The following is a 26,828-nucleotide window of genomic DNA, read 5'->3' on the forward strand; positions in this document are numbered from 1 at the left end:
TGGGCAACTCTGAAAGGAACAGCACTCTTTGGCACATCCTATATAATTCCCCAGGGGAACAGGAAGCAATGGGACCCGCAAATGCAACTGGGATATCCCATAGGCCACGAGGGATTGCTAGCACAGACCGGTGGGATGCAACTGGGAAGCTATAGTGCTGGCTTTTCCACCACTTTAGTTCAAAGCCAGGGGCCTGGAGAGAGAGGGGCAGCAGCATTAAGTCCAATTCCGGCACCTGAGGGTCTCAAAGCCAAACCTTCATTCCTCTCTGCACTCAGCTGCCTGGAGAAAACCCGGCATGTGGATTGTTGCTGGGAGTTGCAATCCAAAAAGGCAATCTCTCCAAGCTACCTCCTAGCCTCACATATTGTTTTGTGAGGGGAAAGCAGACAGGGTTTTACAATTGAGGAATGAAAACAAAATGGCTTACAGGTTTCATGTTCACAGGTGGGTGGGAACAAGAACTATTTGGACAGTTTCTAGCAGTGGCTGTGATGCTGAAATAAAAGCAGCTGGAAGCAGAACTGGCCTAAGCAACAGTGAGCCTGGCACAGCATACAATTCCTCCTCTGCATCCAGTCAGTCCCAGGAACTGCCCCACCATTCCCACCCAGAGCAAATGCGCCATCAATCTCCCACCTGATGTCCTTTCCTCACTGAGAGCTCTTCAAGTCCATTTCTGAATTATGGTGGCTCTTTGTTTGCTATCATTGCCTTCTTCTGAGGCTAAGGGTGTTATTCTGCCAAAGTCAGCCAGTGGACTTCCAAGGCTGAGCAAGGATTTGAATTCCAGTCTCTCAAAGCACAGGTGAATTATTTATTGATAAAATTCAATGGATTTCAGTCTGCAGATATTCTCAAAGGCCTTCTTCGGGGGTTGTAATGCCATTTACTAATTGAAATCAAAGAACATTTGTAAATGGCATTGAGAGTTTCAGCTATAGAAATTTTTGAAGTTAAATTTCAAACAGGCTCTAAAGAAGGCCATACAGGCTGAAATGTTTGCCAATAAATCACTGATCCATCAAGTATCTTCAGATGTGTCCTGTTTCCCACGCTCCACTGACCTGATTCTCCAGTTTTTGCTTCTTCAAATCAAACCCTGCCACACATACGGTAGGACTCACATAACATGAAGGAAAGGAGTGCAGACAAACAAAAATGCCATATTTAGAGACTTGGAATGCAAGCAGGGTTTATTGTCTTGTGTTCTTAGCACTGAAGGAGGAACTGGCAGCACACAAGGCTTATTATTAACAGTCTGAGGGCTCCATTTCTTTAAAGTGTGACATACAGAACTCAGCACAAGGACGGCTGCCCTGAAAGCTCTATAATGGGCCCTGGAAATGTTGCTGGACATCCGATATCAAGGAACACCAAGAGTAGGTCATTCAAATGCTCTTGTGTGGCCCAGGGAGGAGTTCTTTGAGGTGGAAGGAGATCCATATCAATGAGGAAAGCACAGAAACACCAAGGAACATCAACAAGGGAGCTCCCATGTGCTTGTTTGCTTCTTTGAAAAAGTGAGAATCATTGGATGTTTTTTTCAGGAAACACTCTCTGAAGGGAGCATCTCAAAAGACTGCACTGCATTATGGATCTGTACCACCACCCCTTTCCCATCTCATATGCACAATCACTCTCTTAAATCTTGATGGCACTGAGCAAGAGAAGGTAAGAGTGATAAACTGTTTGTGTGCACACACACAAACACGGAGAGTGAGAGCAAGGTATAGTGAGAAATCAAGAGCACAACAGAGAGTTTAAGACCAAACTATCAGATCCAATGCCAAAGAAAGCCCCTCTTTGTTGAGAGTTCACAACTGGACCCCTCTGGCAGAACTTAGTCATGTTTCAAAGAAGGAACCTTCTGGAAGAATCAGCACATTGGGACAGTTTTAATTCCAGCACCTCTACCTTAGGGTAGTGGCGGTGATGGTCATCATTGCTACCCCACTTGACTTTCTCCAGGCTGCCTGTTTCTCTAGGACACTTCCAGTGTTCTGGACTTGCAGTACGGAGTGAGACAAATCCCTGTCTATGAGATGAAGCTTCCAGTTAGCACAGCATCATTACAAAGGACTGAATCAAGCATGTACGTTTTGTCATGGAACACAAAGTCAATCATACGAGAGCAAAATATTCTGCGTGCTTGTTCCTTAAAAAATTTGGGGCAGAAAGGGGAAAAGGTAATCTTAAATAAGAGGTAGGGGTGTGTTTGATCCCTGTAAATAAATATGTAAATAAAGAGCAATTCACAGTATCCACACTTTAAGATTGAAAGCTCTTTGTCAGCAGAACAGTGGAAGCCAAACCCACTTCTGTGGAAAAGAAATGGAATTTATTTCCCCAAAAACTAGAGCCCCCAGCTGCCTCCTGATGGAAAGGAGGGCAGCACTCAACAGCATCTCAAAACATTCCCCCAATTTCTTCCATGTGTGGCTCCTGCAGAGGTGCTGCCTGTACTATCAATTTTGCAGGGAGAGGGAATTAAAACTTCATCATGCCTGCATTTGCTCACAGGCAGAAAAGGCCACGAAGATCACTAACAGGACTGGCATGGATAGGAAGCCAGGACAAAGCAGCAAACTTGTCTCCCAACTCACTTTTGAGGACACACCAAGCAGAAACTCAGACCTACAAGGCAGAGCTGTCGGAGGACTTGCAGTACAAAAAACCAAACTGAAACCAGTTGTCAAGAAGGAGACCCTCTTCCTCTGCTGGAATTGCAAGAACCGGAGCAAAGATGGCCTTTGCTTGTAAGTCTTAGAGCAGTTTATAAGACCTTGTCAGCATTTGGTAGCATCAAATTAACATTGGTTTCTGCTAGTTGCAACATTATGCACTGTGGGCAGGGCAAGGTAGTTGCAGTGGCTGCTTTGTATGTTTTGAGTTCCAAAATACAAAAGTGTCCAGATGCAGTCCAGAATGTGGAAGGTCCACTCCCCAGGTGGAAGTCAGGGCTTAGCCCAACCTGATAAGAATAAGCACAAGAGACAGCAGAGTCAGATACCTTCCAACATGTCACAGATCAAAACCTGACCAAGTAACATCTGACCAAGCAACATTAGAGTGTGCTCCTTATCCCTCCCCTTGCTAAGTTAAATTTAGAGTGCAAACTACTTTTGCACTTTGAACTCAGTTTGCAACAATAAAATAAGCTAAGGACAAAAGGAGAAAGTGGAAGTAGGAGAAAGAAACTACGACATTTTAAAGGCATATGGAAAAGTAGGATGACAACGGATTAATTGGGACAGTCCCTGCCAAACCAGGAGAGTTGAAGAGCATGTGCTACATTCCTTTAGAGCAGAGAACAGCCTGTGCCAACATTCTTCTTAACATGAGGGAGGCTAGCAGGAACAGTCTGCCTGGGAGGCATTCCATCCTCCAGGTTCCTAGCAATCAGATCAGCAAAGGATACCATTGGACCAAGACTGCCTGAAGTCTAGTAACAACAGGAATCTAAACTGTGAACCAGACTAAAATGTTAAGCGTAGAGACATGGAAACAGCTATGAGACGTGTATTTAACTCAATATTTTAACAGAGAGGGAGCAATATGACAATCCATTAAATCTATATTCCAAATCTACATATGTGCAAATGTTCAGCTATCTTTAATAGTATACAAATCCACATGATCGATCACAGTTATAAAATCTGGTGCATTATCTAGTGGAACTAAAACAAAAATTATAATAAGACTTTGGACTAAGTCCAGTTACTACTTTAGGCACCTCCAAAACCACAGAGCTTTAGAAAGGGAGCTGAGTACTTGACCCAGGATGGCGTTCCTGCAAGAAAGATGTTGTTTGAGGATACCTTCCCCAAGTGATCCATGGTCCCTCAGGCTGCCCGAGTCTCTGCCTCAATCTTTTGCTCCCCATGCAGACTCTCCACTTCCTGCATCTGGGCCACGTTCTGCCGGATGGCGATCTCAGGGCCTCCACCGTAAAGCGTGCTTAAGTAAATCCATGTCTCTTCAGAGATTTGCCCATAATCAGCTCCTGTGAAAAACAGAGGGAGCTGCCAGAAATTCCTCCTGAGGAAAGAACTCCCAACAGCGCCTCCTACTACACCTTACCCAAACCACTACCCTGAATTATTATTACTCATCATTTTTATACTCAGCAATAACAGGTATGCTATGAACATGTGCCAAGGTGGAAACATCTATTTGTCTCATATCTAGCAAGGCTGGAATTTACTCTTTCCATATGCCATGTTAAGGAAGGGAATACCAGATGAGGTTTGCTAAAGGCTGCCTCCCAAGCTCCAAAGAGGTTCCTTCTTCTCAGCTGCACCCAAATCCAGATTTTGTCATGAGCCTTACCTGGCTTCACCTGGATATGGCCATTTCCTTTGGCCACAGCTATCTTGCTGTTGTCAATTGGTCCAGGCGGTTCTGCTGGAAAGGAAAAGGAGGTTCAGGGACAGCCTTTTGCAGCTTCATTGCCCTTGGTGCCACCCAATTTGACTGAAACTCAGTTCAGAATTAATTCCAACGAGTTCCCCTTCTCCTCTGAACAAATGACACAAAGAGATGTTCCTCACTGTCTTCTTTGACTCTGTCTCTTTCTGAATCAAGGGAGTTTATATGTGCCTGAGATGTAAACGTAGCTGGTGTGCATACATAGCTAGTCTTATGTTCAAATGGGTCTCCCCTCTGCTTTCTCGGGGATTAGGCTAGGATATGGGCCTGCCTGGACTCTGAGGTTTGCAGGTTAGCCCCTTCTCTCAGTCCCTCCATTTTCACAGATATAGTTGGTAGGAACACAATAGAGGACTTTCGCCATGGATGACCCTAGATTTTGGAACTCCCTAGGCTAGGTTAGAATGGCTCCTCCTGACTGGCATTCTGGGCAGCAGGCAAATACTTTCTTATTTAGACAAGTGTTTAGAAAGCTTTTAATAAAAGTACTGAATTGTTTTGAAATTGTATTAAGTCTTTAAAACCCTTTTTTCGAGTGTATATTTTTAATATGGTTAATCGTTTAAATTGGTTTTCATGTTGACTTTTTATTTGTTTGTAACGATAATCTTTTTAATGTGTAAGCTGCCTTCAGTCCCAGTCTTGAGAAAAAAGGCAGGATATAAATAACGTTAATAGTAGCAGTAGCAGTATTAATAATAATAATAATAATAATAATGCCAAAAAAACCCTTGCAAGTGTTACTTCTTTAGACTACAGCTTCCAAAGTTCCCTAGCCATCATGAGATTCTAGGACCCATCATTCAAAGAAGCGACTTTTCCAAAGGGCTGGGTACATCAAACATTTTTTTTAAACCACTTAAACTGACTATGGTTTGTTTTAAAGAAGAAGAAAAAAAGAACAGACAGTGCTCATGCTGTGGGTGGACGAGTCTGAAAACTATAGTCTAAAAAATAACATTTCTGAGCTACAGGGCAAGCTACATATTACAATTAACACTTTTTTCAAAAAGAAGTGTGCTTAAACTGTTTATTTTGAAGAAAGGTCCACCTTGGTGCCATGACCCAAACACACTTTAGAATCTTGCCCACATAGGTTTCCAGTGAATCATCTCTGCCTCATTCTACACTATTTATAGTAAACAGTAGTTGACATCCTACACTGCCTACTCAGGCATTCATAACTGACAACTCCTGGACAAACCCCCAAAATCTACCATAAAACACCTGTCACCCGCATCAAGTGAAGGATATCTGTTAAGCTGGTTGTCAGGCACAAGGAAAGGGATGTTTCCAGCCCTCTCCCACAAGTGAGCAAGGATGCAAAAGGCCAAAGGTAAGAGCATGCCATGCACCACCCAGATTACAGAATTTTTCAGGCGCAGCATTTTCTCTGTAGATGTAAAACTACAAATCAGTCTTTTTACCACACCGTGAACTGGGGTGCTATGGCAGGACCACCAAATAAGATGTGCTTTGGGAAGAGGCAGCTTGGTCATTCTGGCTAGTCTCCTACCACCTCTGGGACTTCATTGTCTGCCCAGAACTTGGTAAGAACCTCCTCCTCTCCTCCCCACTCACTTCCTATAAGACATTACAGTCCCATCCCAGGAGAGAGGCTAAATATAAAATGAACAGATGAATATTAAATTACCGTTGTCTTTGCCTTTGACAAATGCTTCCCATTCACGGAACCACTGCATGCTTATGCAATAGATGACGCTAGGAGACTCCTCTGCCTGGAAGGCTTTGTTGAGCTGATGGGAAAGAGAGAGGACAGGGAGAGAAAGAGAGCATTGGAGATGAAAGGAGAAAAAAACATCAACACTGCTGTTCCACCAAGTTTCAAGCTGCTTCTGATGCTCACTTTGCATTATCCTGTTGTAAATGGTGGATTCTTTTTGTATTCTCATAAACTGCCTTGAAAGGCTTTGAGGCTGAGACAAGGTGCCAGGTTTTTACAAATAATAAACAGAATTACAACTGCAAACATTTTTTTTTGGGGGGGGGGAGGACAGAAAAACAATATGAGGTTCATGAAAATGTATTTATACATCAAAAGAAATGAAACACAAATAAAATACAAAGTAATACAGCAAAGCTTGAAAAAAATCCTTTTTGGGTGGGTGGGGGACTCTAATGCCTAAAACACTTCAGCCAGCAAGGTCCCAGATATTCTTCCTGGAAGATCTGAGGAGTACTAACACTTTCATGAGATGTTAATTCAACATCTTTTACCAAGTCAGCCTAATTGTTCCTCTAGCAAAGTGGTGGAGTCCCTTCCTGTCACCTTCTCCCTGGTCTTGTGTGATCAGAGATTGCAGTTTAGGAAAGTTGCACTCTCTCAATCTCCAGTGTATGTTCCTGCAATCCACCAGCACCTGTCACCAAATTGCAATACAGGGATCACACTAACATTCAGAGAAATACTGCACTGTGGAATATTTGGAACACTCAGAAAGCACCAAATTACAAAGTGGGTAATTTTTATTACATCTGAGTCAACAGTTCCCTAGAGAACATCCCATTCGCTCCTCAGCTACGCTCTCTTGGGCCTCAAAGAGATAGGAAACAGGATCTCTATCAGACACAGGAGAGCCACTGATAGATCACTGTAGGCAATACTGAGCCAAGTGTACCATAGATTGCAGCTCTATACTCCCTATGCTCCTATGTAAGACACAGGCCTAGAGCTGGTGCGGCCAAGGCAAGGAAAGCTGCCTTATCCCTTTGGTCTTATCTAGTACTGTCTGCTCAGACTGGCAGTGGCTCTTTGAGGTCTCAGGTAGAGACAATATTTCCTATCACTTCTCATTCCATTCCAGTCCATTCTTTTATTCACAATTCAACTTTTCTTCAAAGCCACAATTCAAGGCAGCTACCTCATCAAATCCTTTTAGCTGGAGTTGCCAGTGGTTGAATCTGGGACTTCTGTAAGCTAAGTGGGTGCTCTAAAGTACACCCTTGCACCCAACTCCCTTATACAATGCTGCAGCTGAATTTTCAGATGGGAAATGCCTACAGGAGGCTGTAGCCAATGGGGTCTTTTGTCAAGGATGGTGGCCCAGGAACAGTTTTCTCATCTCAAAGTGGAACCACCACTGGTAGCAGAGCTTGGAAGACCTTTCTCAGTACCACTGCAAAAAGTTTCCACTGCTGGCCAGTCCTGAGCAGGTGGACCAATGGGGCCAGGAGAAAGCTTCATACATTCAAAACCACCTCCACCCGCGGACATAGTACCTTGATGAAGGTGTCAATCTCCATCTTCCTCCTCTTGGCCAAGGCTTCAATCTCCACCTGGCATACTGAACACACGTACAAGTGGTTTACAGCTGGACCGCCACTAAACCTGGACCAAAAATAAAGAAGGAGAAATTGGATACTAAGAACTGGAGGAGCCAAGCTGAAGGAGGCAGCCAACCCCTTCTATAGGTGAGGGTCACCAGAGAGGCACACTCCACTCCCAAACTGTACCCCCTTAAAAACAAGACATCACTCCTATGGCACAATCCATTCTACTGTCACCAGGCAAAGGGCTAGGCAGGAACAGCACAGACAAGTGGAGCGGAGATCTTTGAATGACTGCTCTCTAGAAGCCCACATGGGATCCCAGTTTGCCTTGGGCAGGGGAAAGACGAAAAGTGTGTGTGTTATTTTAATTACATAGTCTCAACCTTACGTAATCCTCAGGGACCAGGATTTTTTTATGTGAACTGTGGCCTATTTGCTGACCCCAATGAGGATTCCAATGCACTGCAGGCCAAGGTTAGTGAGCAATATACTGCCAACAAAAATTCTAATCTCTCTTCATCTCTTCCCAAGGAATAAATGGGGCCAACCTACTGGCAACCAGAAAATATTATTGTACTTCTGCTTTGCTGCATCATGGCTTGCCCAATAATGACACAGGACAATTTTTGTGGAATCATTTTTTAAAAAAGTACGCTGGTGACAAAGAGTAGTAGACATATCTTCAGGCATTTTCCCCCAGATGCTTGTTTGTTTCAAAGGCTGTACATGGCAACTAGCTGCAATTTGGTTACACAGTTTACAACTGTTCAGATGTCAGTGCCATTGAATGCCTAAACGGCAGTTCTACTTCTGTGAGGATTCTGTAACAAAATGAGACTCTGGGGAACTCAGGTGTATGAAGTTAAAATAAGAGCATAAGAACTAAGGGAATGTGCGAAAGACATCACAAAAAAGGCAGGTTTTACGGGACTTGAAGGGGAAAGAGTTGGTATCAAGAATGTGCTCTTGCCACAAGCACCAGCCATATTTTTTCAAGTTTCTTTCTACTTCTGTCCCAGGAGCAGGCAACTTGATTTTACCTTAACTTTAATTTTAACTTAACTTAAAAACAATAGCAAAATACAACTAAAGATTTTCAGTTTCTTGAATTAGGCAGATAATGAAATCAGTGTTTCCAAGAAAAGAATGTATGTGAACAGTACAAATGGCAGGCACGTCCTGTTCTGAACACCCCACAGAACCCATCCCAAGACATTTGTAGTGGCAGAGGAGAGCCAGAGCAAAAAACAAGGACTGGTGCAGCAGACTGTGGTGAGAAGTCAGTGGCCCTTTAAGCACTTTGGAACACAACTGCCTTCCCTACCTGTTGTAGAGGTATTCCCAGACGTTCTGGGGAAGAATCACCACAAGATCATCTATATAGTGGTATTTATTTGGAGGTATTCCTGTAAATAAATGAGGCAGATATGAGGGAATTAATATCAGGTTGCCATCTAGATGGCTGACTTTTCAGCAAGGCAGGGGGGAACTGGGGTGATCTTGCTGTTTACAGCCAAGGAGAAATAGACTCCTGCCATTAGCTCTGGAGATGAGAAGGAAATTCAGCTTTTCTATTAGATGCATAGGAAGCTACTTCACACCCTAGTCTGTCTAGCTCAGTACTATCTCAGAATGAGGGTCCTGCCAGCATCACTTGACCCATTTAATACAAAGTGCTAAGAACTGAACCTGTGCCCTTTTGTAGGCAAAGCATGCAATAGTACCACTGAACTGTGCCCCCTGCCCCCACTCTAAAATGAAGTGATCCAATCATATATATTACTTTGCAGGACTGCAGCAAGGATGCTGTTAGTAAGGCAGACCAAGGGACAGGTCTACAGTCCCCACAAGAAGAAATGGTGGCGTAAGCAGTCACCAGCTCCCAGAAGAAACCAACTACGTCAGCCTTTCCCAGCCTGGTGACCTCAAGATGTGTTGGAATACAACACAGCTAGATGTGAAATTGCAAGAGCGGGCAAAGGAAAGTTATGTAGAAGATGGCACTAGCTTGTTTTCTGCTGCCCTAGAGTCTACAACGTGAACCCATGATTCAAATCAGAAGAAAAGAGATTCCACATAAACAGTAAGGGGAACATCTTGACTGTAAGAGCTGTTCAGGCGTGAAATGGGCTGCCTCAAAGGGTGGTGGACTCTCCATCCTTGGAGGTCTTTAAACAGATGCTGGATTGGCAACTTTCAGGAGTGATTTAATTATATGTTCCTGTATGGCAGGGGCTTGGAGTAGATTGTCCATGAGCTTCTTTCTAACTTTAGGGTTCTAGGTGATTCTATGATTAACAAAGTGACTTTGTTTAATCACTTTGAAAAGCTCTGCAGCGAAACGCCAAACCCTCTGAGTTCATACACCAATAACATATATCCTCACAGAGCTTTATGCACTATACTGGTTTTCACCTTAGAGGTCCAGATTCTCATTTTATGAAGGCAGGTTGTTCTGGTTTTTTTGAATACAGTGGGCCTGCCATATCCATGTGTGTTTGGCTCCATGAACCCTCCCCAAGGACACTAAAAATCACAGATCCTCAAGTCTTCTGCCATTTATATAGCAGTCCACTATTCTATATACTGTATAAGGATTTGAGTCTATTTACCACTTTATCTAAGGACTCACCTGCTTACCTCTGTAGCCTAGCTGAGCAGTCCTGGGGGTAACAGTGGAAGCGGTGGCAGCTTTCCCCGAGCTACCTAGCTGCAGAGCCTTTGTTTAACCTGACCTCCAGGCACACATCTTCATGTGCAAAGGCCGCCACTGCCAGTACCATAGCTGAGAAAAGAGATCTCAGGGTCTCTCTGTGTGTGTATAATTATTTGCAGTCTAGGTAAGGCAGACCACTAGATGACTCTTTTGGCCCTTTCCAGTTCTAAGCTTCTATCATTCTATGATCCAGACTGTGCATTGTGTTGGGAAAGGCTGGCCTAGCTTGTTACAAAGCAACAGCTTCCAAACTTTCACCACTGGGACATTCCCATACAGGTGGCAGCAGCCCCCTCCTTCTCCCTCACCTCCATGAGAGCAGAGAAAGGTATGGTTGGTGATGGGGCCAGGCTCTGCAAAGGTGTTGAACTTGTTGAGCCATTCCCGAGAGATGTAAAACTGGAGCAAGCCGGGCTCCTTCATGGTGGCCAAGGAGACCACTTTCTGCCGCTCCCGTACGGCTTCCTCGCTACTTTTCCTGGAGATACAGATTTGGGGGGGGGGGGGGGAGGAGAAGGAGGTTAGGATGAAGCATCAGTAGCACTCTTGTCTTTAGGTGCAAAGTGCTTTATAGTACCGGGGCAGGGGGTGGGTAGGAACAGGATCTAAGGCTGCGTGTTTTGTAACACTTCAACACACTGCAGTACATTTTAAACTGGGGTGGGGACCATCAGCCCTGACAGCCATATTCAGGCTCCTCAGAATTCTCAAGATAGCCTTCTTCCCCAGAACAGTGTGGGGCACTCCCCTTGATTCTTAAAGGTTGAAACACCTCCTCTAAGTCTCAGCTAATGGCATCAGGAACTTTAAGCTAAAATATACTGGCTTGTTTTGCCTGCAGCCCTGCCCTACAATGAAAGCAACACCCCTCCCCAAAAACTTGAACTCTTGGGTAGAAGGAGGTTCCTCATTTTGCTTTAAGCAGCTGATTTTGTTTTGTTTTAATACTCTCATTTTTTAAAATCAGCCCATTCCCTCTCCTCTAAAACAAACATTTGAAGAGCACTGCAGGGGAAGGCAAAACTACAATGCTCATCTCTTTTTTTTTTACTTGCAGAGGATATTTTTAATATACAATATACTCAGTAATTGATAATATTTGTAAATAATCATTAAAATTTAAAAAGAAGCATCTTTTTAAATAAGTTTCCTGCCTAAAGCTGCAAGTTATTATCTTGCACTGTGCTGTGGATGAGTTCTCGTTATTAGAAGTGAAAGTACAAGCCTTCCTCGGTTTCAAAATTAACCCTCCCCTCCATTATTTCTAGTACAACCTGCTTTTTCCTTCAACAGGCAAGCACAAATTAAAACTCAAGCGTTCAAGATAAATTATGTTAGACACAATGGGTAACTATGTTAAGGAATTTGTTTCCCACATCTCTAATAGTTTGACTAAGAAGGGTATAGGAAACTGACTGGGATATTTGGCTAGATAAGGGAAAATGGGATAGTATGTGGGGTTAGTTCCCTTTCAAAGGTGCCTTGACTTTAATAAGGAAAAATACATTATTATTTTTTACCTAAATGGGATCTGACTCTAATACGACACAAAAAAACTCTGTTTCTCCAGCTGGGGGTAGCATATAGTCCCTTTTGGGCCAATAAGTCCCAGAATAACTCCTCACCTGTAGAACAAGACGTAGGCCTCTGCATTCTGCACAACTGTCTCATGCACCTCTGTGACGTACTGGTCATCAAATTCATACCACTGGCCATTGATCACGTTCTGGCAGTAGGCAATGTAATGTCCACCTTTAAGAAAGAAAAAAAATATCATACAAGCACAAAGCATAAAGCAAAATGCATGTAAGCATACACGTCTCTCCCAGAAAGGGGGCATATAAAAACTTGAATGACATCAAAATAGGTAAATGTATGGAAAATTGACCAATTGGTGGGAACTAGTGAAAAAACTTCTTCTTGTCAATTGCATTAATAATAAGTAATGAACAGTAAGTGGACCTCTGATCACACACAGAATGACACTTTATATTTCTGACACCTTTGCTTTGGCCAATGTACACCAAGCTGTATTCAGTTTAGATTCCAGGTATTCTGAGTTGGAATTCCAGACCTTGCCAAGACTTTGGTACTGAAAAAAATGACACCGATCACTGCTATAAGTTCCATGGGTGGTAAATCAGTAGGTGATCTATAGCCAAGGAAAAGATCACCACAGCTCTTTAGCTGATGGGTTCAAGCATCTCAAGACAGCAAATAGTAGAATCATGTTGAATAATGGTTCCCCTGAGATAGCATGTCAGTGGAAAATTGATCCCCAGGACTATGTTAATCAGAACCAAAGAAAGTGGTTCTGACCCATGAGGTATGACCTATCTTCCATCCTAACATATATTAACGCACAAATTGGTAAGAAGAAAGTTTATTCTATATGATTGTTCCCAGCCTTGAATTATGAGACTAAGCTGAAACTATCTAGCGGAGCCAACTAAACAAAATAACCCTTTTTAAATCAATGAGTATCTGTTGACATTTGGCCCTTGTGGCAAGAGCCATATTCTTTCCTCTCCAGAAAAACAGAAAACAGAAAGGAAAAGGACTCACTGCCCGCTGTGCCATGGTGGCAGATCACAGACAAAAGGTCATAGGTGGTGATCTGAGAGACGCTCTCTTTGGCCAGAAAAGGCCGAAGGTCCAGCCCTTCCAGGGGGAAAGAGACATGGCTGTTGATTTTGAAGGAGTACATGACCTCATGCCGGAAGCGCTTCAAATGGATGCACAAGATCTAGGAGGAGAGGGAGGATAGATAAAGGGTATCAGAGCTCAAAAAGTGATCTGTAGATATTAAAAATCTTCCTGCCAGTGTGATACAATGGTTTGGGTATTGGACGAGGACTGTGAGAGACATAGATTCAAGTCTCTACTCAGCCATGGAATCACTATGGGGCTGTCCACTTTGAGGTTTAAAGTCCATGTTGGCTCAATATGTCTAGTGGTAGGTCTCCCTTCTGGGTCTCTTTTCTCATTGGTTTTTGAAATAACCAGAGCATCACTTAAACAACACCTCCTAGACGTTGAATAGTGACATAATCTTGGCCAAGTTACTAACTCCATACTCACTGACAGAATACCTCATGTGTATAAACAAGCAAACCATATTTTAGCACTTTCAGTTCATACATATCAGAGGGGCTTCATACTAGCATGTATCCCTTCAGCTGTGTAGGAGGGAAGACTTCAGAAAATGCTCTTCTTTAACACTTATGCTTTTGTGGCTCAAGGGAAGCCAAATCGGTGACCCACATACTTTTCTACTGCCTTTTGTACTGTGGCATCAGGAAAACCTTTGCTGACTCTGCCTTAAACTGCCAAGATGTTCACATTCCTATGTTTCCTTCCTCCTCTCATGCAAAAATGCATCAATTACTTTCAGTATTGCCAAATTTTGTGCAGCTGCCTACTTGTTGTTGTGCACTTTCAATTTGTTTCCAACTTATGGCAACCCTAAGGCCATAACTTAACACAAGGTATTCTGGGGCTGAGAGTTTGTGATTGACCCAAGATCCCTCGATGGGTTTCCATGGCCAAGCAGGGAATCAAACCGTGATCTCGAATTGAAGTCCAACACTAAAACCACTAAACCACAAATTATTCGACAAACTTGTGTGCAAACCAGCACCTTCTCCTACCTGGTAGTGCAATTTGCTTTATTCCTTCTCATCTAATCATCTTAATTAACTGGTGGCAGGTTGGGAAAGATTGAAATATTACATTATGCACCCTGGATGAAGAGGGAGTGTGAAGGGAGATGCTGGACAAGCCTTGGTAAGAACCAGACAATCACATTTACAGAAGGCTGAGGCAAAAGGATATAACTAGAGTCTTGCCTAGTAAAGAGCTAGATGGTCATACTCTCTCAGACTCAGAGGCAAAACCTCTCTAAAGAAACTTGCCAAGAAAACCCTCAGGGTTGCTATAGGTTGAAAAGAAGTTGAAGGCACACAAAAACAACAGGGGCAAGATAGCACAGAGCAAGGACTAGTTAGGAGATATGAATATGGTTTTTGGAAGCTAAGAATGTTGGAAGGAGTTCAGGGAGAAGTATTTATTTTTTGTTTGAGACTGAGGTGTGTATTGTGTACTAATGTACTGTGTGTGGAACCAGCCTAATGCTAGAAATTTTATCTGGTACAATAAATCTGCATTGTTTTTATTTTCTGCGTCTCCGACGAGATATTTCAACTGAATAATTCACATGGGAGACTTGCCTCATTTACCACACTAAACCCACTGACTGAACACAGCCACTTGTCCAACTAAATAGTCACCTCAAGGCCCAAGTATCAGATCCAGGGAGGGATGCTGTAGGTAAACAAGCAAGGTGAGTGACCGAAGCACTAGGGCTGGAACTATGGGGCCAGCCTGGAGAGGGGATCCATCACAGGAGGAAAGGAAGAGAGCTTCCTTATCTCCCATCTAATTTTTTTAAAATACTCCTCTTGACCAGAACAAGAACATTTGTGGAAACACAGCTGCACCTTTGAGCAATCTGAGTGGTCAACACTTCCACTGCTTACCTCAGGGAGCCGGAGAACTTTGCAGTATTTGACCCCATTCCTCAACCTGGTAAAGGACAGAGAAAAAAGAGAAAAGAATAGATACTTAAGCAAATCCCAAAACCTCATTTTTTAAATAGCTTTTCCCGTCAGAGAAGCTGATCATTATCTAACCCTATTTAACTGCCACATGCCCAAAGAAAGTGAAACCCAACCTATCAGATCAGTCTATACTCTGGCCAAGTCTTCACCCTTCATGCTGCCAGCAGTTTACGCTCTCCTTGGGACTATCTGAATGGCTCCCAACATTCCTTTCAGAATTTAAAGCATCCCACAGTCCATGAATACAAGGTAGGGAGAAAAGCACATTGGAAAAAAGACTGGAAAGGGGCTACCAGGCACTTACTTTTTACATCGTTCACAGCTATACATGTTGTCACCTGAAGAGAATGAGAGAGAGAGAGAGAGAGAGAGAGAGAGAGAGAAAGAAATGGAAAGAAGCATCATCAACAAGCCCAATGAAGGCAAAGCTGCATCTGCTGAATGAAGGTAGGAAACTAATTTCAACCCAGGAAGCTAACTGACTAGCAGCTGATCACACTGTTGGTTTGGTTTATTGTGGGTGCCAGAAGTTCTCCTGTTAACATCTTCCTCATTGCTTATCTTCTACCACTGCCCCTTTTTTCTGAAACCAGGACTGCAACTGGGACCTTTTGCGCACAATGCATGTGTTGACCCTCAGAGCTATATTCTCTAGTTCAGATCTCACCACTTGTGCAAACATACAAGATAGCTTAAACCAGGGGTAGGCAACCTTTTTGAGCCGGGGGCCGGGTTGCTGTCCCTCAGGTGACTGGGGGGCCGAAGCTGAGGGGTGGAGCTTCGACCCTCCGGGGCGGGGTCACGTGCCAGGGGTGGAGCTTCCACCCTCCGGGGCGGGGCTGTGTGCTGGGGGTGGAGCTTCCACCCTCCAGGGGCGGGGCCGCATGCCAGGGGCGGAGCTTCCACCCTCCAGGGGCCAGGCCTCCCCATTTTTGCTGGCCCCTGACGGGGCCCCAGGCCCCGTCAGAGGCCGGCAAAAAAGCTGGGGGGGGGGGGGCCTGCCAGCGCTGGAGGACCCCCTGGAGGGTCCCAGAGACAGCAGCGGGCCTCCCAGAGGCTCCCTGCCATCCTGGGAGCCCTCCTGCAGGGCCCCAGAGACGGCAGCGGGCCTCGCAGAGGCCCCCTGCCGCCCTGGGAGCCCACCTGGAGGGCCCCAGGGATGGCAGCGGGCCCCGCAGAGGCCCCCTGCCGCCCTGGGAGCCCACCTGGAGGGCCCCAGGGACGGCAGCGGGCCTCCCAGAGGCCCCCTGCCGCCCTGGGAGCCCTCCTGGAGGGTCCCAGGGACGGCAGCGGGCCTCCCAGAGGCCCCCTGCCACCCTGGGAGCCCTCCTGGAGGGTCCCAGAGACGGCAGCGGGCCTCCTAGAGGCCCGCCGCCGCCGCAGCGGCCGCTCTGGGCGCCGCCATTTTGGGCAGCAAAATGGCGGCGCCCATAGCCCCAGAGGCCGCTATGGGCGCCACCACTTTGCCGCCCAAAATGGCGGTGCCCAGAGCGGCGAAAAGCCGCAATGGGCGGCTGCTGTCGCGGCGGCGGCAGCAAGAGCAGCCGGGGGCCGGTAGCCAGGCCTTTGCGGGCCGCATCCGGCCCGCAGGCCGGAGGTTGCCGACCCCTGACTTAAACAGTAAACTTTTCAGCGCTCCTTTGGCACAGTATGTCTAATTGCTGCGCCAATGGAGCGCCACAATGCCCCCTGCCATGCAGTTGAATGCATAGTGTGACACCGGTGTCAAAACACCATGTCTGCATACCATCCCCACACCGGTGCTTCAAGCTGGTCTGTTTAGCCTCTAAGTGTCTCTATTTTTCCCACTGTACAGTCTCTCTTGCTCTAAGCTTTCTTCTTTAGATTACAATCCTCAAAACATCTCAGCAAGCATGGCTATGGGCCATGTCAGCTGCAGGATTCTAGAAACTATAGAACCTTCCAAGCTCTGCTCCCACTTTATGCCTTAAGGCTCTGTGATTCTGTCCTCAGTTGGTTGTCTTCTGAAATTTCTAATCAGTCTTTTAATGTTTTGATGGAGAAAAGTTCTTCTTTTCCTTGGGTTAACTCAGGGGTCTGCTCCTCGTCTTTCATGGTCTCTCCTGTTCTGCAATGTCTCTGGATGACTTCAGGACAGGACTGCAATGACCACACAGACTTCTCCCAAAGCAGGCCGCCACTGCAGTCCCAAACCGGCACCTCCAGGTGTCGGATTTAATCTGCTTATTTTTGATCTGGTCCAAAGGACCAGACTGTGGTGCTGGAGCAGCTTCCAGCTGCTTTGAGGGCTTGCGCCATTTGAAAGCCATGCCCCTAAAGCAGCTGGAAGCTGCCTTATTTGGCTCATGCTTTTGGGACCTATGTCTGCATGGCAGGGGGTTGGACTATACGGCCCTTGCAGACCCCTCCAATTCTTAGATTCTACGAGTCTCTTCCGCTGATGTTATTATCATCTCTCTTGAACAGGTAAACAGCCTTGGCTTTACCTTTGACCTCTTACTCTCCTATGTTCCTTGTCTACAGTTCTTGGCAAAATCACATTGCTCCTCTTTACCCATGGCAAAAGTATGTCTCTGCCCTTCTGTTTCCTCAATAAGGATTCTATTTTGATCTCTTACCTAATCTACTACACACAATAGGCAAAGGCAAGAGAAAAAGAATGCTAAAATGTTAATCCTAGAGAACATCTTGGGAGAAGAAATGTCCTGCATCCTTTGTCTCCCCAATTCACTATAAAAACCATTCAAAGCACCATTATGACAGCCTCCCCACTTTTCTGCAAACTCACCTTTCAACTCATCGGCAGCAAAAAAAGCAGCAAGACAGTCCTCCAAGGTGACCACAGGACCCCAAAACCAGCTGGGGATACAGGACACCACAAACCTGTTGGAGCAAAAAGGCAATGTTATTATTTGGAACAGGTGCCCCAACATTCCCCTTCTCCAAAGTTCCAAAATCTATAATGGTGCTTCCCAAGCTCATGTACCTCCGGATGTACTCCATGATGAAGGCGATCCAGCCCTGTGAGGCGGCATAGTTGTCTCCACATGTCCCCGTCTTGGCTGGCACGTTTTGGTAAATGGCTGAGTGCAGCTTGGCCAAGTCCTCTTTGCCAGGAATGGGAAGCGACAGATCCTGGAATGTCTCTACAGTGGTGGATACCTGGGGAGCACCACAAAAGGGAGGCGAGAAAGTAAGATTTTCCAGATACACCAAACTCTTCCATGACAAATGTCAGAGTTTGGAACTGTTGCATTTTTTACTACAACTTCCAGAATCTCTCATCCAACAGGGCCTCTGACCATACTGCCTGCAAGAGGCCAAGAGCTGTAGTAAAAAAAGGTGACTTTTCGAAGTTCTGTTTCTCAGCAACCTGGTGATATCTGGCAATGAGCTAGTTTGGTATGGCACAGTGAAATGTGATGCTGGTGGGAACATAAAAATTTGAAAAGTTACTTTGGGGAGCTCACCTCCCAGAATCTCCCATGCTTGATGAGGGATTCTGTGAGTTGTTAAAAAAAGGTAAAACTCTGGTGACCTTGCCTATGGTGTGGAAGCCTTGCTGAAATCAAAATATACGTCTTGCTCTAGAAAAGGTGGAAACCATGACACATTGGCCTAATGTGGAAAGTGTAGGTGTGTGGTAGCCATCTGGGGAAGCCCAGAAGGAACAGAATGGAATCCCAGGGGGTGAGGTTTACACTACGGCTCAGCAGATTCCCTGTGCGTCTTTGGAGGCTCTTGCACCACATCTCTAATACAACTCTGAACATCAAAACACATAACAAAGGAATGTTTGTGGCATGATGGCCCAGCACCTGCCTTGCAAGTAGAAAGACCCAGAAGTTTTAGCATGGAGGCTGAGACTTCTGACTCTCTGCCCAGGGGATTCTGGAGGGCAGTTACACACAGCCCTGGACCATTAAAGGTACCAGGCAGTTCCTAAATTCAAAAGGAAAGCCACCTCCCCAAAGGAGATTATTTGCACCCTTTCTCACTGGATCAGCAGAGATAAGGAAACGCACTCGATCACAGGTGAGGCACTGCACAAGGCTCAGGATGGAGCCATCAAAGATGTCAGAGATGACGCTGCGGTAACGGACCTCCTTCTTCTTCTTGCTAGAAGCCAACATCTGAGCTGAGGAAGGAGATGGAGAAGAATAAACAACATGCAAACAAATACTACCTGAGCTTTCTCAGTAGAAGATTGTCCCAGGAACGAAGCAGACATGATGCTAAATAAACAGAAGGACAGCTATGGTCATGGTGGTGATGGCAGAAAGCCAAAATAAAAAGACAACCTCAAGGAAACGGCTTTAAAATGTACATGAGGATGTTCAGGATGTCACAGAAGCTCCTTCTAAGAGTTAATTGTACAAGGGGGCATGACCCAGGTGCCAGGTGGGAGTGGGCCCACCTCCAGCATCAGGGCCTCAAGACTTCACTCAATCTCAGGTCCTAAGAGTTGGGCTGGCTGAGGACAGATTGAAGTTGTAGTCCAAAACACCCAGAGGTATCAGTGAAACAATGACAAGTCTTGGGGCAACTTCACAAACAAGTGAAACAATAAATGAGCAACTCCTTGAAACAACAATAATAATAATAACAAGGAGCCTTGTGCTGCTTTTACAACTAATAGATTTATCTGAGCACTACCTGAACTTCTACTCAACACTGCAGGGACATTACACAATACCTCAACAGGTATTCATGAGAGTTCTCTGCTTTCTTGCCCCTGCTCAGCTAGAAAATAGGGGCAGCCTCTTTGAGCTATTGCTACTAAGATTCCTGAGGCAAGAAACAAAGTTGAAAGGAGGAGAGGACTATGGCACTGCTGGTAAGATTTCTAAATTTGAAATAGGCAAGAAAATGGGAGTAGTATCTAAGAAGTAAGGCTGTCTTTTGAAGCCCTTGAGCTCCACCACTTTCCCAAGCTAACCTTCTTCTAGTCACATTCCTGGGAGAAAACAAAAGCAACATAGGGGAGAATCACTTTCCCGGCAACTTACAGGACCAACAATTCATCTTCTAAATAGGTTAGAGGCCCACCCCTGCTCTCTTTAACATTCAAAACCTATCAGTGTTTCAATACTAGATGTGGACTACTAGCTACTTCTCATTTTTTGTTTTTTCATGTTTGGCAATATTTACAGTCCCTCGAGTTCCACGGGGAAAGAAATCACACCTGACATGGAGAGCTCATGGAAAAGGCAAAATCCAAAGAGCTGTTTGGATGTATCTCACTGCTTTTCTACACCATCAGTTGCATTTCAACCATGCAAATTCACACATCCTGAAGTATGTTAAACATACCCTTTTTCAGCACATATGAGGGTCCCAACCTCACTGGGCTTGAACGCAGAGGACTACTCGACAGCTTAGAGTGCATGTCATGGTGAACAGGACTGCAGGGCCGAGAGGAGCAGCGTGTATAGGCCTCATTATCTGGTTCTGTGTCGAGAAGGGAAGGAAGGGGAGATGTGAAGGAGTTGGGGAAAGAAGTTTCACCAGGCAGCCATTTTCCTCCGGATCCCATCCCTGCTTGCCACATTTCTGTCTGCTGCTTCATTGCTTCTGGATAAGCTTTATATTGTGCTGAGTGCCTCATATCGTTGACAAAAGGCTGAATCATTGGATTTTAATAAAATAAACACATTCCTCAGTTTATCTGCTTGGCTCACAACTGGATGCCAACTGTGTTGCATCCCTGCATGTTTTTAAGTGACTTCTAGATGGCTTTAATTCGGGAAGAGTGAAATTTGTAGAGAGCTACTTGTTACAACAGCTGTTTGGGATGTTGAGAGAAATAGAAATTAGCAACAGCAAAAAGAGTGGGGTTTTCCTCACTTTTCTCAGCCTGAGTCCTGAGATCTGCAGGCAAGACCCTTCTCTCAGTTTCATCACATTCACAGGTATGGTTAGTGGGTCACGAGTGAAGGCCTTCTCCATGAATGACCCTAGACTTTGGAACTCCCTTCCTAGAGAGGCTAGAATGGGCCCCTTCTCGCTATCCTTTTGACTGTAGGCAAATAGTTTTTTATTCAGAAAGGCTTTTAGAACTGAAGACTTTTAAGGAAAGGGCTACATTATAATGGCTTAACTTTATAAAAAATCTTTTAAAATGTATTACTCAAATTGTTTTCATTCTAAGGCTCTAAGGTCAATAGTTTTGCCACTATTTTAATACTGACATTTTGTATATTTTAAATTATATTGTATTTGTTTTAACCAGTAAGCAGCCTTGAGTCCCAATGTTAAGAAAAAGGCAGCATATAAAGCTGATAGCAATCATCATAATAACATTACATAGCCTATAATATTGGTATTAATATTGTTTGTTGTTGTTAACTGCTCCGGATCGATCTCGACCCACAACGACCCTGTGGATGAGATAGCTCCAAGACTCCCTATCCTCCACTGCTCTGTTTAGTTCCTGCAAAATCAAAACCATGACCTCCTTAATATAGTCCATCCATCTAGCATGCGGCCTTCCTCTCTTTCTAGGAAATAACAATACTTAATAGTAATCATACCAATACCCAACAATAACTCAATAACAATAATACTCAATAATAATGAGTAACAACAACAGATTATTTCCCAACCACTGCAATGAATAATAATGGATTCCTTTTTAAAAAGTAACATTCCAAGCTCTGTTCTGGAAAGGTGGCTGCATCAGCCCACTGCAACATACAGACCTGCTCACACAAATCTCCAAGTCTAATAGATTTTAGGAGCAGTTCTAAAGTAAGCTACCTGAGAGAATCCAAATAGAGTACAACATTTCTGGAATTAGCCCACCAAATATTTATGTTCTCACAGCTCCAATGAGCCACAGCCAGCATGGTCAATGGTTAGGGATGACAGAAGATGTGATCCAAAAACATCTGGAGACCCACAGATTCTGTACCAGTAGGCTAGATGATCAGATAACTAAATGATCAGGGATAGCACTGCTTGCTTCCGATAAAGGCAGCTCTATCCATGAATACACTTGCTATAATAAACCTTTTTGCCCATAAAAAAAATGTTAGGTTTGATTATCTTTCCCCAGAAACCACAAAAGTTAAAATTCTTTGATGCGAGTTCCAGATCTGTAAGTGGATACTCAACAACTTTACTGAACTACTCTGAAGATGGAATGGTGGGAAGCCAGTGATGTTAAACACATATAAATAATCAAAGAACACAGCAGACACAGAGTGCAAACATAGGATCCACCGACATTGCAGTAAATATGAATAGAATCATAGAGTTGGGAAGGGACCTTGTGGCCATCAAGTATAACCCCTTGTTCAACGCAAGACCTCCAATCGTTACCTGGAATCCTAGAGGGGCTGGAAGGACGAGAAATGGGAGGTGGGAGGATTTCTGGGGAAGCCCTGCCATCGCCCCCTGTCACAGATGTGTCAACATCAGCATCTTCATCTACTTGTTCAGAGTTACTACGTCGGTGGCTGCAAGAAAACTTCCGATCTTTCATCCTCTCTTTCTCAGAGATCCCCCGTCCGGCCTCGTCCTGGATCAACAGCTCTGCTTCCGCCAGTGAGCTTCCTGTTTTGCTCTGTCCATCTCCTTCACCCCGGTCGCTGCTTGAGTCACAGGAGAGGAACTCATCCTCTGAGGGGCTGCGGTCTCCCTCCCTCTTGTCATCTGTGTCACTCAAGTCAGAGTCCCGCATCTCGGCAACAATGGGCTCTTTCAGCTCCTCATGAAGCTGGTCCATCAGGCAGCGCAGGAATTCTTGTGTGTCCTGGAGTGAGGGGAAAAGTAGGACTGTTTTACACTGGTGACTTCTGGAGGAAAGCATGAATGTAGCTTGTGGGCTCATTTGTGGTTATCACAAGTTAAAAAAGTAAGTCAGGGATGGGCAAAGTGTGTCCCACGAGCTACATGAGGCCCTCAGAGTCATTAGTGTGCCCTCCTGAGTCCCTCATGGATTAAAAAAACCAATTCCCTTCCTGAATGAGACCCAATGCAGCATTCTGTTGCCAACAGTGGCTAGCGAGAAAACTAAGTTTAAAAAAAAAGCTGGCACACATTATCATCCTTCTTTCTTTCACATCGTTCTTCCTTAGAAGCAAATTTCTGAAGTATTCCAATAGAAGCAGACATCAAAGAGATATTAATCTGCAGATCTATGCTGCACAAGGCTAGCACTGGTATCACAGCAGTGCCTCACACAAGACATCAGATTGCCACAAACACCTCTGTGCAAACAGTTCATCCACTTTCTTATATCCATGAATTCCATTTATAGGCCTGTCTCTTCCAGGGAAAAGGGAAACCAAAATGAGCAGGGCATATTATAGGCCTGTCTCTTCCAGGGAAAAGGGAAACCAAAATGAGCAGGGCATATTAGAAGACACTTTTGCTAGGAAGAAAGTTAATGTGTTTGAGGCTTTCAGTGTAAGGTAGAAAAGGGCAGACATTGTGCATGATGTGGAGGAAGAGATTCTTCCCCTGCCTTGTAATACTAAAACCTGGAGATCCCCCAGTGAAATTTCTGGACAGGAAATCCAGGGGAGGCAACACAGGCAATACTTGGAGCAAGGTAGGAAAAATTAATGTAAGAGATTCCCTGCTGTGTGATATAATTATGATATTATATCAGATGGCAATAGATTGGTCCACTGAGGTTTATCAACAGTTCTCAGAGGTAAATAGATCATATTCAAAGGCTGTCGTGATGAAGGCCTACTGCCTTCGTGTCCTGCTTGTGGGATTCTTAGAGGTATCTGGTTGGATACTGTGATGAGGAAAAGGGAGAACTAAAAATATGGTCCACCACCAGGACCAGTGTAACCCACTCTGCCTTCTCCCTCAGTTAAAAGTGGGGTTTGAGACTGCCGAGGATTCAAATTGACATCATTCCTTCTTGCTGGCAGTTTCCAGACTCTGGAACTCACTTCAACTCAGATGGGTTAGGCTGGTGTCCTTCTTACTATCTTTGCATAGGCAGGTGAAGACCTTTTTATTCCAGCTGGCATTTGACAATTAACTTTTTAGGGGAAGGTTTTAGGCCTTGTATAATGTGCTGCATTTTTATCTGTTGTTTTTTATGGTTTATGTTTGCAGCTTGTTTTATTTATTTATTGCTAGTTTATTTGCTTTTAACTTTTGTTTGCTTTGAATTTTTAACTATGGGCCTGAACAGACTGGCCAGAAAAGTTGACTTCTAGGTGGTTTGGGGGCATGGTGTTTTGGTGACGCACAGCCCCAAGCAGCCTGGAAGCCACCCAGCTGATCAGATGGGAGCAGCTTCAAGCCATTCTGGGGGGAATTGCATTTTGATGAAGCATGCCCCCAGAGCACCAGGAATCAGCCTGGGGTTGTGCTGGAAACTAGCCCAAAAAGGAGCAGATCTTTTCCACTCCTATTTGAGCCAGCAGCAGAGGGCACCTTCATGACCGCGGCATGTTTGCCACAGTCCCAAGGCATATTCAGCAGGGGTGTCTTCACACCGTCCCTTTGTGGCCATCTGTTTTGGCCCTATGTTTGGTTTGAGTGTATTTATTGTAAGCTGGAGCCTCTTCCCCAGGGTTTGGCTCACCTGTTGGGCGTAGCCTCGGAACATAGGGTTGACCAGCTTGATTCCATGGGACAGGCTGCTTGGGACCACATAGCTTGGCCTATTTAAAAATGAATAAATAAATCCAGTGTCATAAATGATGTTCTACACTCGCACTAAGCAGACATGTATAGTTAGTGGGTAGGACTAAATTCAAAAGACTGATGAGCATATCCAATATCGTGAAAGTTTAAGCAGGTAGAGTGGTTCAAGGCTGTCATCTTAAGCAAGTTTAACATGCAACCACACTTTGGGCCTGAACAGACAGGCCAAAATAAAGCTGCTTCGGGTCACTTTGGGAGGTATGCTGAAGGTAGGAAGATGGGCTTATTCTTATGTTTAAGGTATGTATTATGTGTTTATGTATGTGTGTATGTCAATTATGATTATTATTAATAAATGTTATGTTTTAAATTAAAAAGTTAATGTGTTAACACCTCTCAGCCTTGCTTTGTAACTCTTATCAGAAACTTTGTTAGTTGTATTCTTGCTTATGTGGCTAAGCGGTATGTTGTTCTGGGTACATTTACAAAGATATAAATAATTGATTTTTGTTTTATTTTACAGACAAGACCGCAAAACATGCAACCTTCAACCTGTTGTCAAGCAATAATCTACCACTGATTGTACAGGGTGGATGTAAATGGTTAACAAAGCAGCATGGGAAATCGTAGTTATTTTTAGTTGCAAAAGAAGCATCTCCTCTTTTCCTTTCATAAACAGATGTGCACTCACAGATGTTTTAAACTGACTCACCGCTTCTTATGCCACACCTCTGAAATCAGCTTCTGGTAACTTTTGCAGAGTGCTGGCTTCTTGTCTGTGCGCACAAGACCTCCACATTCTAGGAAGAACTGTGTGAGCGGAGGACTAAAATGCAGAAAAAGAGAAGCCTGTTGAGAACCTTTCCAGAAATGCCACTTGAACAGAACGAGAAACAAAAGAAAAGACACAGAAGCCTTTCAGAAAAGCAGCGATTAAAAAGAAATCACACCACCTCTGAAAATATCCTGCTTGGTTCAGTTGAAGCAGCTGGATTTAGCCTACAGGGTTCTGAACAGAGATTAACAAAACAGGACTATAATAACTGCTTGGGTATCAGCACAAAGACAGCACTGTTTGTGAGAAGAGGAGCCAGATCAACCCTCTAGGAATGCAAAGTAACTTTCTGTTTGGGCCTGGGACCTGCAAACCTTTCTCTTAAAAAAAGGTAGAACTAATCTGTACATATATTTTAGGCAAGCAGCAAAAATGAATAAAACCACTGCAGAGCATAGAAAAGCTACACTTGAGGGGAAGTCAAGTCTTGTTCCTTGAGCTGCTAATGTTTCCTCACCAGTTTCCCTATTCAGGGTGAGGGGGTTTCCCAGCAGACAATGGATCATTAATTAAATAGATGGCCTGGCCATTCAACAACAGACCAACACAGAGATTAACATGTAAATCACTTCCTCTCAATCAAGGATCACACAGTATATATACCCCACTCACTTTCATACCAGCATTCTCTGAAGACACTAGCCACAGATGCTGGCAAAACATCAGGAATAAACTCTTCCAGAGCATGGCCACATAGCCCAAAAAATCTACAAAAAACTATGGATGCTGGCTGTAAAGGCCTTTGACTTCACAAATTCTGCTATCTTGGAAATTACAAATTCCTCTGCATGTGCTTGACCACTGAGCTGAAGCCCTTTTGAACAAGTGCAAATTTAACAACTGCACTTCATTTTTATTGTTTACCTCTACCTCCTTCTACTGTTTCTCCCATACCAAATTTTAGATTGTAAGGCACTCGGGATCAGTCCCAGCATCTCATACTTTGCAAAGCACCACAGTCACTAATGGTACTACATAAAAAGAAAGAATAACATGTCTCCAAAACGGCTCTACAACCTACCAGTTAGAAAGAGCCTGAAGCGCAGCATTCATGTAACAGGAGTTCCCAAGATTTTTCATTCCAGTAAGACCTAGAGAAGGAAGAACGAAATAGGAGAAAAGGGAACTTGGCTGCTCATTATCCCTCTTTTTTACATTCAAAGAATGAGGAAAGGGATAACTTCAAGCTTGGATGCCAGAAAGGTTTACCTCTTGGTTTTAGGTCATCATCTTCTGACTCTGACTCCCCTTCATCAGCTACTGCAATTGGAACAGCTTTTAGAGGATGGGCTGGTGGAGAAGAATCCTGGAAATGAAGGCAGGAAGTTAAGGAGGC

General features: G+C 44.4%; 1 protein-coding gene across 8 annotated transcripts in view; it reads right to left on the minus strand.

The window, feature by feature from the left end:
• Positions 1 to 1,178: 1,178 nt before the first annotated feature.
• USP20 (ubiquitin specific peptidase 20) overlaps positions 1,179 to 26,828 on the minus strand; it is a 34,116-nt gene continuing 8,466 nt past the window's right edge. For 4 of the 8 annotated variants that reach the window (XM_089535191.1, XM_089535195.1, XM_089535188.1 and 1 more), the window contains 20 exons: positions 26,702 to 26,798; positions 26,514 to 26,583; positions 25,370 to 25,483; positions 24,596 to 24,674; positions 22,363 to 22,795; positions 20,353 to 20,490; positions 19,038 to 19,177; positions 18,026 to 18,201; positions 17,828 to 17,922; positions 15,362 to 15,395; positions 14,977 to 15,022; positions 13,004 to 13,184; positions 12,064 to 12,190; positions 10,747 to 10,916; positions 9,047 to 9,128; positions 7,672 to 7,780; positions 6,086 to 6,188; positions 4,333 to 4,407; positions 3,822 to 4,006; positions 1,179 to 2,974 (listed from right to left, as the gene is read on the minus strand). In XM_089535191.1, coding sequence (XP_089391317.1) covers positions 3,846 to 4,006; positions 4,333 to 4,407; positions 6,086 to 6,188; positions 7,672 to 7,780; positions 9,047 to 9,128; positions 10,747 to 10,916; positions 12,064 to 12,190; positions 13,004 to 13,184; positions 14,977 to 15,022; positions 15,362 to 15,395; positions 17,828 to 17,922; positions 18,026 to 18,201; positions 19,038 to 19,177; positions 20,353 to 20,490; positions 22,363 to 22,795; positions 24,596 to 24,674; positions 25,370 to 25,483; positions 26,514 to 26,583; positions 26,702 to 26,798 — 2,430 coding nt within the window. In that variant the 3' untranslated portion in view covers positions 1,179 to 2,974; positions 3,822 to 3,845. Of the gene's footprint in view, positions 2,975 to 3,821; positions 4,007 to 4,332; positions 4,408 to 6,085; positions 6,189 to 7,671; positions 7,781 to 9,046; positions 9,129 to 10,746; positions 10,917 to 12,063; positions 12,191 to 13,003; positions 13,185 to 14,976; positions 15,023 to 15,361; positions 15,396 to 17,827; positions 17,923 to 18,025; positions 18,202 to 19,037; positions 19,178 to 20,352; positions 20,491 to 22,362; positions 22,796 to 24,595; positions 24,675 to 25,369; positions 25,484 to 26,513; positions 26,584 to 26,701; positions 26,799 to 26,828 lie in introns of those variants that run through there. The other 4 variants (XM_089535194.1, XM_089535193.1, XM_089535189.1 and 1 more) reach the window with 4 other exon arrangements.

Source organism: Sceloporus occidentalis, unplaced genomic scaffold, assembly GCF_023333645.1.
Source record: "Sceloporus occidentalis isolate IW3139 unplaced genomic scaffold, rSceOcc1.0.p SCAF_8, whole genome shotgun sequence".
Taxonomy (NCBI): domain Eukaryota; kingdom Metazoa; phylum Chordata; class Lepidosauria; order Squamata; family Phrynosomatidae; genus Sceloporus; species Sceloporus occidentalis.